Source organism: Cyrtonyx montezumae, unplaced genomic scaffold, assembly GCF_038088225.1.
Source record: "Cyrtonyx montezumae isolate F1298 unplaced genomic scaffold, pur_monq_1.0 scaffold_36, whole genome shotgun sequence".
Classification (NCBI taxonomy): domain Eukaryota; kingdom Metazoa; phylum Chordata; class Aves; order Galliformes; family Odontophoridae; genus Cyrtonyx; species Cyrtonyx montezumae.
In genome coordinates this window covers 2,274,442-2,287,351 of record NW_027072041.1, presented here as the reverse complement: position 1 = coordinate 2,287,351, position 12,910 = coordinate 2,274,442, and the positions used below count along the sequence as shown (strand labels likewise).

The following is a 12,910-nucleotide window of genomic DNA, read 5'->3' as shown; positions in this document are numbered from 1 at the left end:
GCCAATGGTCAGAAGTTCTTTACATTCATATATCTGAAGGACCAAAGAATACTCCAGACCAAAAACACACAATATTTTAAGTTATACTTAACTAAGCATGTGCAGCCTGAAATAGGACACTGTCTAGCCAAATGAAAACTATGCTAATGCTAAACTCTTCCTTCAGTTACAAAAACCACTAGGGGTTTGGTGCAAGGAAGGTAAAAAAAAAATAGGAATTTAAGCAGCAGACAGTGCTGAAATCAATGTACTGTACGGAAGAGAAGTTTGAAATCAAAAGTAAAAAACTGAAGACTTTGTATGATCTTGTTGTCTTACGCACCTTTTCACTCAGCAGACTTTTCCATAGCAGACTTCAGAAATTTAAGGTGTTCTGTATCTAGTCCCAGAAGTGCATATCATAACTTCACAAGTTACTTTAGAGTTGTAAATAACAAACAATAACTCAAATGGAATACTAGAGAGATAAAATTCTGTCAGGAACTAATTAAGTCTTATCATAAGGAACAATGCTGTTAATAGTTAAACTTTATGTTAAAGCAAACAAACTACTCACAGGTCACTTTCAGATAGACAAGGTGGCTTCACCAACTTGGGCCTCCCTCTCGGTTTTGGAACCTTTACTTCAGAAGCTGGCGTAAGAAAAATAATTTGTCAGTCCACAGTCATCTATTCCTTGTCTATGAGGAAAGATTCATAGTCAGAAGACACACTTAGAATAATACTGGTATTTTACAAATTTCAAAGGATCCAGATAATCATTACATGAAACACAAAAATACAAGACTTTAACCAAAATCTCAGAAAAATTAGTTACTCCACACATTGCAAATTTTTCAACCACAGGCTTGAACTATTAACTCTGTTTTCTACACTGTGTGTTTAGGATTATTTCATTTTGCCTAACTAATACAAATTAGCTAAAATGAGGAGGACCAGAAATAAGCTCAAAGCAGTCATTTCCTTTCCACATTTACACGCCATCCGTTTACCATCAGAAGTTTTCGGTACATCACAGTTGCAATCAATTTTCTTGAAAGAACTACTGTCAAGAATTTCTAACACCACACCTAAGTATACAGGAAACCTTAGCTGTTCAGCATATATTTATAGCAAGACAAATTGTCTTCTCAGCATTTATACACTTCAAATTCCATCAAGCATAAATACTCAGTGCACTGCTTTAAACCTGCCAAGTTGCCTGTCTGATCACAGTAAACGTGGTTAGGAAACATACCTTAGTGTTTAAAACCTGCTGGTGTTACTACTGAGAACTGTTTAACACCTGGTATTTTATATAAGTGTCAAAAGCATCTCTTAAAAGATCATGCTCTTAGACAGCAGGGAGTAGAAACAACGTGTTTTAAGACTAAAACACATGCAAATATTTAAAATGTACATTTAAAATGAGACTGTGAACTGCAGTGACAATTTCTTCACAGCTTTCAAGATGAATGCAATTAAGTCAGTTTAACTGCGGTTGCACTTCCTGTAAGCTTTATGCTGTCTGAAGATACAGATGAGTATAAACTATTATCTGTCTCCCAAGAGACACTTCAGCAACATACTACTGCAAGAACTGTGTGATCAGTTTGAGAATATCTACAGTATCTAGAAGCTTACCACAGAAATTGCGATAAATCAGATCACTGCTACCTTGAGTAAAAAAAAAAACTGCAGCATTCTTAGTAACATTTCAAACTACACAGTTTAAAATAAAGTAGTTAAATTTTCATCTCCTTTTTCTGTCAATCTACACAGACTGATTTATGCATTTAATTAAACAGGTCTCTCCTGCTCTTTGCTTGCTTTTATTATTCTCTGAGCTCCACCTAGAGGCACAATCTTTCTCCAGTTCTTAACTTGTGCTTTAGGAATGTTCTAACAACAATTTAAGTATGCTACAGTATTCTGTAAGAATTCTGCTACAGTATTCTGTAAGAAGAGAAACCTTTATAAATCAACAATGCACAGAGGAATCTTACTTCACAGTTTATTTTTAGCAGTGTTCTATAAAGAACATCATTTTGAAGGCGACTCTTTTACCCCAAAACAGCAAGGCCTATTAATGCTAACAATTTAAATCCATTTATGTCCTAAATTCTTAAGTTTGAGATATATTTTCTCTTTACAATCTATCGTATCTATACTCTGAAGTAGTTTACAGGAAAGATACAGTAAACACTCTCTAATTATACTAAGGTATTTCAATGGGACAAGATATTAGATTCTTCTTTCAAGGTTACCTGCTGGTCTTCCTCTTTTGGGGCTTACTTTTGGAGACACAGTCACAGGAGCAGCTGCTGCTACCACTGCTGCTGTTGCCACTACTGCCGCATCCTCAGTTTCAGCTTGTTTTTCAGCCTAATTTAAAGAATACATTTCCCATATGAAAAAACACAAGTACTAACTTCTCAACTTGACAACAACAAACGACAAGTTTTTAAATGCTTTCATTATTACTCTATTGTTTCTAAAGATTCCCAAATTTTTAACAGATTATACTTAAAAATCATTTGCTTCATATTCTCCATTCCACAACTACCTCAAACAGTAACAGATAGTCTCAAACAGCCCATTCATCTTCAGAAAAATAAGAAAAACAAACAAAACCTTAGTAGACAAAATCTAAGAATTATCTATGAGAATCCTTAAATTGACAGTGGCTGTCAAAACACAGTTCCCCAGCTTTAAGTATGTAAATTCATTTTGCTCCATACACAAATATTGTTCTTTTAAATGGTATAATCTCTCAGGCACATCACAGCATCATAAAACAGATGAAGCTTCTAAAATACCTGCTCTGTAGATAATTATCCACAATGAAAAATCATAAGCCAAACTGAACTAAAAGGAAATAATGAACTTCATCTATACAGTCATCTTAGAGGGGCCTGGTCATAAGAGAACTTACATCAAAAAAACCTCCTGAGAAATGGACAGGCATTTCCTCACAGAAGCATTCTATTAGGCACATAAATTGAATCTTAAAAAATGCTAATAGGAGAAAATATTCTCAGGAGTTCAGTGTCCTGGATACATGTGCATCGGCTAGCAGCAACAGAAAAAGTAGCAGCAAATACACATTTACATTCTTCTCAGACACTGTAATAACTGGAGACTGTTTTAAAGGACAAACAAATCTAAAATAGGCGCTTATCTCACATAAACAATTTAAGAAAGAAAAATAACTATTAAGATTTTTAAGAAGTTCCAAGACAAGAAAACATCATGTTCAAGGAAAGTAAAGAACGCATTCAAGGACGTGTCACTGCACAGCCAATGCTCTTTTCTAGAGCCTGCACCACATCCCTTGAAATATTACATTTTTCTGTTTAAGATCTGCAGCAATGCATCCCAACAAAAAGCAATTTGGGCAAAATGCAAGGAGTCCTGCATGAATGAACAAAGATCTCCTGGCCAAACTCAAAAGCACAAACAGAAAGAAGGTAGAAGTAAGGACAGGTAGGCTGGGAAGAACGAAGATGCTGTCCTAAGAGCCAGTGATCAAGTAAAGAAAGCTAAAGTTCAGAAATAATCTAATCTCACCAAAAATATGAAGTATGTCAATGACAAAAGAAAGACTGGGGAAGACATGGATCCTCTGCTGATAGAAAAAGATCTCAGTTACCAGGGAAAGTGAAAATGTCAAGGTACTAACTATATGCCTTTTTTGCCTCTGTCTCCACGGGCAAGACTAGGTTTCAGGGATCCAAGGTCAAACTGAAAGACCAGAGCATGAAGACAGACATTTTGTGGAAGAGGATTGAGTCTGAGAACACCTGAGAGAACAATTCCATATGCTCCAATGGCATTCAAACTTAAGTGCTGAGGGACCTGGTAGATGCAACTGTAAGGACACACTTCTATAATCTTTGATCAGCTGTAGCAGCTGAAGAAAGCAAACATCGCTTTTATTTTCAAAAACGTCAAGGAGGACTCAGGGAACTATAGGTCGGTCCACCTCAGAATCTTCCCTGGAAGAGATTGAACAGCTAAATCCAAGAAATTATTTCTAGACTCACAAAGCAAAACATCAGTTGTTAGTAAAGTCTATGGGAAGTCGTGTCAGACCAACTCAGTAAGTTCCTATGGTATCACTAGCTTGATGGTTGTTATGGTTTTGTGATTTTTGTTGTATTGTTGATATTCCACATCATAACATCATGTGGTGTATTAGGAGTTAAGGAGTTAATGCTCCAGCTCTGTGGATAGTCGATAGTTCTGGGTGTACCTGTCTCAGAAGAGAACCACATTCACCAGAGGACTTTGCAATGCTTTGCATTTTTACATATTTCCGCCCAGAGGGAAAAAACTGTCTGCGGTCACAGGACTCTCTCTTCCCTTTGGGACTGAGCTCGGCAGTGGGTGTTTGTTGCAGCCGTCCGCCTTCAGCGTTAGCGTAAGGCCTTCGGTTTATCAGACACTCTCTCTCTTGCTCATTTTATTTGATCCCTTTGCCTCAACTCCAATTATATTATATTATATTGTGTTATTTTCCTTTCTGATATCTATTTAGTAAATTAGCTTTCCTCCTCAGATCGTTGCCGCTGTTTTGTTCCTAGGCCCATCTCCCTTCTCCTTATTCCCTTTCCCCTTTCCCCTTCCACGGGGTGTGGGCCCGTGGGTCCCCTGCCTCAATTGTCACGGTACTGGGTCAAACTGTCCCGCAAACCGCTGACATTTTTGGCGCCCAACGTGGGGCAAAACTAGCTGCCTTAGCCAGACAGAGACGTACTTTTAGAGTGAATCTCTGTCTTTTGTTAGGAAGCTTATCTGTACTGCAGGTCCTGTACGGCAAAACACAACCTTGAAGTCCAGGCGTACTGCCAGTTCTTCTGGAATATTTGTAAACTTTTTGGGTGCTGCCAGCTTGTTTGAGTAAAAGAAAAAAAAATGTTTTTACTGTTTCTGTTACAACTGCCCTTAACAGGGATTGTATTTCATTGCTTTTTCCCTTTTAATGCTCAAAACGTACTGGAACTTGGTTAAGCTTGCCAATCTGATCTATGGAGCCTGGTCCCTATATGACAAACTAAAAGCAGTGATGGTGGCATCTACCACATACCTGGGCACCCCGACTAATGTAACAAACAATACCATGTTAACAAACCAAACAATATTTGAATGGGTGTCCAGGTTCTCCTCTCAGTTCCTTATGAATTTTCAAGATTACAGCTTAGGGACAAAATGTTAACAATTGGGATATTAGTCTTCCTGAATGTACTCTCTGTAATAGGATTTTACATCGCATGGAGGAAGCTTTTCCCAGAAACAGAGAATGCTGAATGGCAGGGAAAGTAGAGAGTTTTAGGAAAGAAATTAGAAGCATGGGGTCCCCCGGTGCCATGGGATTTTATTCCTGAGCACTTGCAGGATCCTGAGGAGCTAGGCCTGTATCTGAGTAATGGGTGTTGCGGCTCAGAAAGATCTGAGGTGGAACAGCTTATCTGGGGCTTGGCTTATGCTTACCGAGGTATATATACTGTTCTGGAGAGAGAGAGTGTCCAAACTGAGGCTCAGACCAAAGAGGAAAACCTCCCAGGCACATCTGACCAGCCAAAGGAAGCACCGGTATCAAAGTCGGTTGCCCCGGTGGAAGGCCAGAAATGGAAACGTGTGTCCTCACGCCTAGAACGCAAAGAAGAGGTGGCGAAAGAAGAGGAAGATACAGGCGAGGGGGGGTCCTCAACACCACCACCACCAAGAAAGGCAACAAAGAAAAGTGAGAGGCATGAACATAGTGATGATGAGGATGATGAGAGAGTCAAAGTTACCACGTTTTGTCGACCCATGAAAATGTCTGAGATCCAAGGCTCAAGAAAGGAGTTTATTCGACATCCAGATGAGAGCATTGTCACTTGGTTGCTTCGGTGTTGGGACAACGGGGCCAACAGCGTGTCCCTCGACAGTAACGAAGCTCGCCAACTAGGAAACATTGCCCGTGACCCAGCTGTCGACAGAGGGATCAGCAGGTATATGGATGGAATCGCCAGCCTCTGGCAACGAATGTTAGTAGCTGGGAGGGAAAGATATCCCTGCAAGAGTGACCTGGCACCTAAAGTGAAAAGATGGAAAACTATTGAGGAAGGCATCCAGTATTTGAGAGAAACAGCTGTGGCGGAAATGCTGTATGATCCCACGTTTGATCCAGAAGATCGGGACCATGATCCAGAGAAAGTAAGGAGTACACCCGAAATATGTCAGAAGCTTTCAAAAACAGCACCAGAAAGGTACGCCGGTACACTAGTGACAACGTTCAACAGATATGAGGACCAAGACAGAAAACCCCCAGTTTTTGAACTGATTCTTACACTTCAAAACTTTGAACAAAAATTTCCGCCATCACACGCTTCCATTTCAGCCATATCAAGGTTAGAAGGACAGACGGAAGACGTGTTAGAGAAAGTATCCTGACTGATTGATAGGGTTGAAAAGATTGCAGCTATCAGAAGCAAACGTCGTCCTGCTCAAGCAAATGATAGCATTCACTTCATGTCGCGCACAGCTCTGTGGAATTACTTACGTGAAAATGGAGAAGATATGAAGGAATGGCATAAAAAACCCACTCCTGCACTGCGAGCACAGGTGAGAGAATTACAACACAGACCAACGACCAGTGAAGTTGTTCCTGTCACTACAGGTAACCAATAGAGGGGCCCTGCCCTCAGCCAGAGGACGGAGAGGGATAATAGAGTGTATTGGACTGTGTGGATTCAGTGGCCTGGCACATCAGAACCACAAAAATATGAGGCACTGGTGGATACTGGTGCACAATGTACTCTAATGCCTTCGAGTTATAAAGGGACGGAACTGATCTATACCTCTGGAGTGACTGGGGGCTCTCAGGAATTGTCTGTGTTAGAAGCACAAATAAGCCTCACTGGTAAACACTGGCAGAAGCATCCTATAGTGACCGTACAGGGGGCTCCATGCATACTCGGTATAGACTATCTCAGAAGGGGGCACTTTAAGGATCCCAAGGGGTACCGATGGGCTTTTGGAATAGCTGCTGTGGACACAGACAACATTCAGGAGCTATCTGTTTTACCTGGCCTGTCAGAAGATCCGTCTGTTGTGGGGTTGCTACAAGTGGAGGAGCAACAGGTACCGACTGCTACAAAAACGATGCACAGACAGGGATTCCTTGCTCCCCATTCATAATGTGATTCATCAGCTAGAGAGCCAGGGAGTGATCAGCAAAACTCACTCACCTTTTAACAGCCCCATATGGCCGGTGCGTAAAGCCAGTGGAGAATGGAGGCTGACGGTAGATTACCGTGGCCTGAATGAAGTCACACCCCCACTGAGTGCTGCTGTACCGGACATGTTACAACTCCAGTACGAACTGGAGTCAAAAGCAGCCAAGTGGTATGCCACCACTGACATTGCCAATGCCTTCTTTTCAATTCCTCTGGCCACAGAATGCAGGCCACAGTTTGCCTTCACCTGGAGGGGCGTCCAATACACCTGGAACCGTTTGCCCCAGGGGTGGAAGCACAGCCCAACCATTTGCCATGGGTTGATTCAAACTGCATTGGAACAGGGTGGTGCTCCTGAGCATCTGCAATACATTGATGACATTGTTGTATGGGGCAATACAGCAGAGGAAGTCTTTGAGAAAGGAGAGCAGATTATCCAAATTCTCCTACGAGCTGGCTTTGCTATCAAGTGAAGCAAAGTGAAAGGGCCTGCACAAGAAATTCAGTTCCTAGGTATAAAGTGGCAAGATGGACGTCGTCACATCCCTACAGATGTGATTGATAAAATTACTGTCATGTCTCCACCCGCCAGTAAGACAGAGACCCAAGCTTTTCTGGGTGTAGTGTGCTTTTGGAGAATGCGTGTTCCAAACTACAGTCTCATTGTGAGCCCTCTCTATCGGGTGATGCGGAAGAAGAATGATTTTGTGTGGGGCCCTGAGCAGCAGCAGGCCTTTGAGCAAATTAAGCAGGAGATAGCCCGTGGTGTGGCCCTGGGGCCAGTGCGGACGGGACAGGATGTAAAGAACATCCTCTACATTGCTGCTGGAGAGAAAGATCCCATTTGGAGTTTGTGGCAAAGAGCTCCTGGAGAGACCCGAGGCCGACCCCTGGGATTCTGGAGTCGGGCGTACAGGGGGTCTGAGGAGCGCTACACTCCAACTGAGAAGGAGATCTTAGCCGCGTACGAGGGGGTTCGAGCTGATTCCGAAGTAATTGGTACTGAAATACAGCTCCTTCTGGCACCTCGACTGCCAGTGCTGAGCTGGATGTTCAAAGGGACAGCTCCCTCTACCCATCATGCTACTGATGCCACTTGGAGTAAATGGACTGCACTGATTACACAACGAGCTCGGATGGGGAACCTCAACCATCCAGGAATCCTGGAGGTGATCATGGACTGGCCTGAAGGTAAAAAGTATGGAACAACACCAGCAGAGGAGGTGTCACGTGCTAAAGAAGCCCCACCACATAACGAACTACCAGACAACGAAAAGAGATATGCCCTCTTCACAGATGGATCGTGTCGCATCGTGGGTAAGCACCGCAGATGGAAATCTGCTGTGTGGAGCCCCACACAACAAGTTGCAGAGGCCACTGAAGGAAAAGGAGAATCAAGTCAATTTGCAGAGGTAAAGGCTGTCCAGCTGGCCTTAGATATTGCTGAACGAGAGAGGTGGCCAGTGTTTTATCTTTATACTGACTCATGGATGGTGGCAAATGCTTTATGGGGGTGGTTAAAGCAGTGGGAACAGGACAACTGGCAGCGGAAGGGTAAACCTATTTGGGCTGCTGAACTGTGGAAAGACATTGCTGCCCGAACAAAAAAGCTGGGTGTAAAGGTGTGTCATGTAGATGCTCATGTTCCTAAGAGCCGGGCAACTGAAGAACAACAAAATAACCATCAGGTAGATCGAGCTGCCAAAGTTAAGGTGGGTCAAGCAGACTTGGACTGGCAACACAAGAGTGAATTATTTCTAGCTCGGTGGGCCCATGAGACCTCGGGCCATCAAGGAAGAGATGCAACATATAAGTGGGCTAGAGACCGAGGGGTGGACTTAACTATGGATGCTATTGCACAGGTTATCCATGACTGTGACACATGCGGCGGCACAATTAAACAGGCCAAGAGGATGAAACCTCTTTGGGAGGAAGGGCGATGGCAAAAGTATAAATATGGGGAGGCGTGGCAGGTTGATTCTATCACCTTGCCACGATCTCGCGATGGTAAGCGTTACATGCTCACCATGGTGGAGGCGACCACTGGGTGGCTTGAGACATACGCAGTACCCCATGCTACCGCCCGAAACACCATCTTACGGCTCGAGAAACAAGTCCTGTGGAGACATGGCACTCCAGAGAGAACTGAGTCTGATAATGGAACTCATTTCAAAAATTTTCTTGTAAATACTTGGGCCAAAGATCATGGCATCGAGTGGATTTATCATATCCCCTATCATACACCAGCTTCTGGTAAAATTGAAAGGTACAATGGATTGTTAAAAACAATGTTAAAAGCAATGGGTGGCAGAACATTTAAGCACTGGGAGAAGAATTTGTCAGAAGCCACCTGGTTGGTCAACACTCGAGGATCCATCAATCGCGATGGTCCTGCCCAATCCAGCTCTCTACCTACTGTAGAGGGAGATAAGGTCCCTGTAGTACATGTGAAGAACATGTTGGGAAAAGCGGTTTGGGTTCTTCCAGCTTCTGGAGAGGGCAAACCTCTCCGTGGAACTGTTTTTGCTCAGGGACCTGGGTCTACCTGGTGGGTGATGCAGAAGAATGGGGATGTTCAGTGTGTACCACAAGGGAATTTGATGTGGGGAGAGTGCCCTCAGTAATTCTATTACTATGTATATATGTATACTGTATGTGTTTGTATTTAATGCTTGTTAATCATTGTTTCTTTATGTATATAAATATATATTAAGCATGATGTAATGATGTTGAATAAGGGGTGGAATGTTATGGTTTTGTGATTTTTGTTGTATTGTTGATATTCCACATCATAACATCATGTGGTGTATTAGGAGTTAAGGAGTTAATGCTCCAGCTCTGTGGATCGTCGATAGTTCTGGGTATACCTGTCTCAGAAGAGAACCATATTCCCCGGAGGACTTTGCAATGCTTTGCATTTCTACATATTTCCGCCCAGAGGGAAAGATAAAAACTGTCTGCGGTCACAGGACTCTCTCTTCCCTTTGGGACCGAGCTCGGCAGTGGGTGTTTGTTGCAGCCGTTCGCCTTCAGCGTTAGCGTAAGGCCTTTGGTTTATCAGACACTCTCTCTCTTGCTCATTTTATTTGATCCCTTTGCCTCAACTCCAATTATATTATATTATATTGTGTTATTTTCCTTTCTGATATCTTATTTAGTAAATTAGCTTTCCTCCTCAGATCGTTGCCGCTGTTTTGTTCCTAGGCCCATCTCCCTCCTCCTTTTTCTCTTTCCCCTTTCCCCTTCCCCGGGGTGTGGGCCCGTGGGTCCCCTGCCTCAATTGTCACAGTACTGGGTCAAACTGTCCCGCAAACCGGTGACAATGGTCAAGAAGAGAGCAGTGGATACTGTCTTCCTTCCTAGACTTCCATAAGGACTTCGATTATGCGCAGCATATAAGAAACTGTCAAAGCATGGGCTTGATGAGCAGACAGTGTGGCAGATTTCTGAAAAATATCTGAATGACTGGGTCCAGAGAGTAGTGGTAAGCAGGGCAGAGACTCAATGTAGGCCTGTAATGATCAGAGTATGCCAGGGATCTACACGGATCCAGTTTTGTTTAACATCTTCACTAACAATTTAGACATTGGAGTAAGAGTGTACCTTCAATAAATTCACAGGTGAGACAAAACTGTGGGGAGGCCGACTTAGCAATGGCTGTACAGCTCATCCTGAATAATCTCTACAGGCTGAAGAGGTCCAACAAGGTGAAAAAGTCCTGCACCTGGGGAAGAACAATTCCAGGAACTGGGGACACCCAACTGGAAAGCAGCTCTGCAGATAAGAAGTTCTGGGTTCTAGAGGACTCTAAGTTAAATATAAATCTATGTGCCCATGCAGCTAAGGAAGCTAACAGCCAAGAGACAGGAATCCTTCTGATCTATTTAGTGTTCCTGAAATACTGTAGTGGGGTACCCAGAACAGAGACATACCAGAGAGTCCATTGGAAAGCTGCCAAGACCATCAAGAGACCAGAATGCCTCTCCTGTGAGGAGAGGCTGGCTGATTTGGGACTGTCTGCCAGGAGAAGAAAAGGCTCAAAGGCTTGACTCCTATCAACACCTGAAGGAAAGGTACAGAGAGGATGGAGACTCTTTTCAGTGGTACCTGGAGCAAGGAAAGAAGCAACAGACACAAATGGGAACACAGGAGGTTCTGTCATAAGGAAGCACTTCGGTGCTGTGCAGCTGACCAAGCAACTGGCACAAGTTGCCTGAGAGGCCACAGAGTCTCCTCTCTGGAGATTTTCAAGAGCTGCCTGGACACGGACTTGGGCAACCTGCTCTGGCTGTCCCTGCTTGGGAAGAGGCGTCAGCCCAGTTGGATTCAGAGACTCCTTTCAATCTTAACCATTCTGATTCAGCAGTGCAGAGCAATAACACAAATTTTTGGTTAACACCCCTACCACATACAGATGCACCAAACACAAATCTGTCAACTCAAGCAGCTAAGTGTGACAGAAGTCATCTTGGACCTGAAATGCCTTACAACACAAACAAAAAAACAGCTATGTTAAACAAAACTAAAAAACACTACAGCCATGATTTGAGCACATTATGAAAAGTAAAGCTCAAGATCTGCTCTGTTGTCACCTGAGTGGCTTTTCTCCTCCATTTACAAGCTGGTATCAAGTATATGCACACTTACATATATTTTCAATTCCATACTGTTGAGACTAGAAATTTTCTCGAATATTATTTCCGATTTATTTTTGTAGTTTTTTTCAAATGAAGTGTTCTTCAAACCTTTAAAATTTATGTAATTTAAGCTGGTTTTATGAATACACAAAAGTGCATATTTCGTGATGCAGATGATAGCATACTACTCATCTGCAGCAACCAAGGTCACAAGTAAACCTCTGCACTCATCCCTGCTGTCAGCATAATGGATCAACTTAAAAAGAAACAGATTCAAATTAAACTGCTCCATGTTAATCTAGGTGTCATTTCAACAATGCTCCTATCTACCTTTCTTCTGTACATCCACATGAAGATCAGTAGTGGAACAAAATAAGCCAACAGCTGGAACTGCTTCTTTCACAGCAACTCTTGTTTCTTCCCAGAAGAGACCACAAACATACAATCTTTGTGAAAAGGGGAGGAAGTACCTCAGGCACTGGTTCAGTGGGAAGGTTTTTAGTTTCTTTTCAGTTTGTTTTTCCTTTTCCCTTCAGAGCTTCAAAACAAAGTATTTTACTTCAACTATTCTTTCTTACACTAGACTGTCTGCAAAGAAAGGAAACTCCTTACTCTGCACTGAGCTCAAACAGAAATGTAAAATGCCCTCTGGGAGAATTAATTCCTGCAAAGCTTCCAGCTATATTTGGAAAGGGTTGAAGAATTCGGTCAAGTAACTTATGCATAATTTGTCACCAAATAAAATGATAGCTGTTATCATCCCACTCAAAAATTCAAGTAAGGTGAAGCAATTTAAGTATTCTGTTACCTTTCTTTTTCTTCCTCTTCTAGCAACTTTAGGAATAGATGCATCACTTGTTTTTACCGCACCCTGTGAAAAATTAGAAGCAGTGCTAAGAGTTTAGGAAAAGAATATATCTGACATATTTATAAGTTTTGAGGATCTTTTCTACAAGTAAAGTTATGTTCGTAGTTTGCTTTTTTGCTCCCACAACTGAAACAAGACTTTATATAAAAATGATCATAAAGACACTTCCTGCTTTTGAATGTCATTATAAGGTAACCAAGATT

The 12,910-nt window shown here is 42.4% G+C and overlaps 1 protein-coding gene across 2 annotated transcripts in view; it reads right to left on the bottom strand.

Moving 5' to 3' along the window:
• The window catches only part of PSIP1 (PC4 and SRSF1 interacting protein 1), a 45,968-nt gene that overhangs the window by 15,029 nt on the left and 18,029 nt on the right, over positions 1-12,910 (bottom strand). For both annotated transcript variants that reach the window (XM_065745555.1, XM_065745554.1), the window contains exons 6-8: positions 12,648-12,710; positions 2,247-2,364; positions 557-632 (exon numbers count right to left, since the gene is read on the bottom strand). In XM_065745555.1, the coding sequence (XP_065601627.1) occupies positions 557-632; positions 2,247-2,364; positions 12,648-12,710 (257 nt within the window). The remainder of the gene's footprint in view (positions 1-556; positions 633-2,246; positions 2,365-12,647; positions 12,711-12,910) is intronic.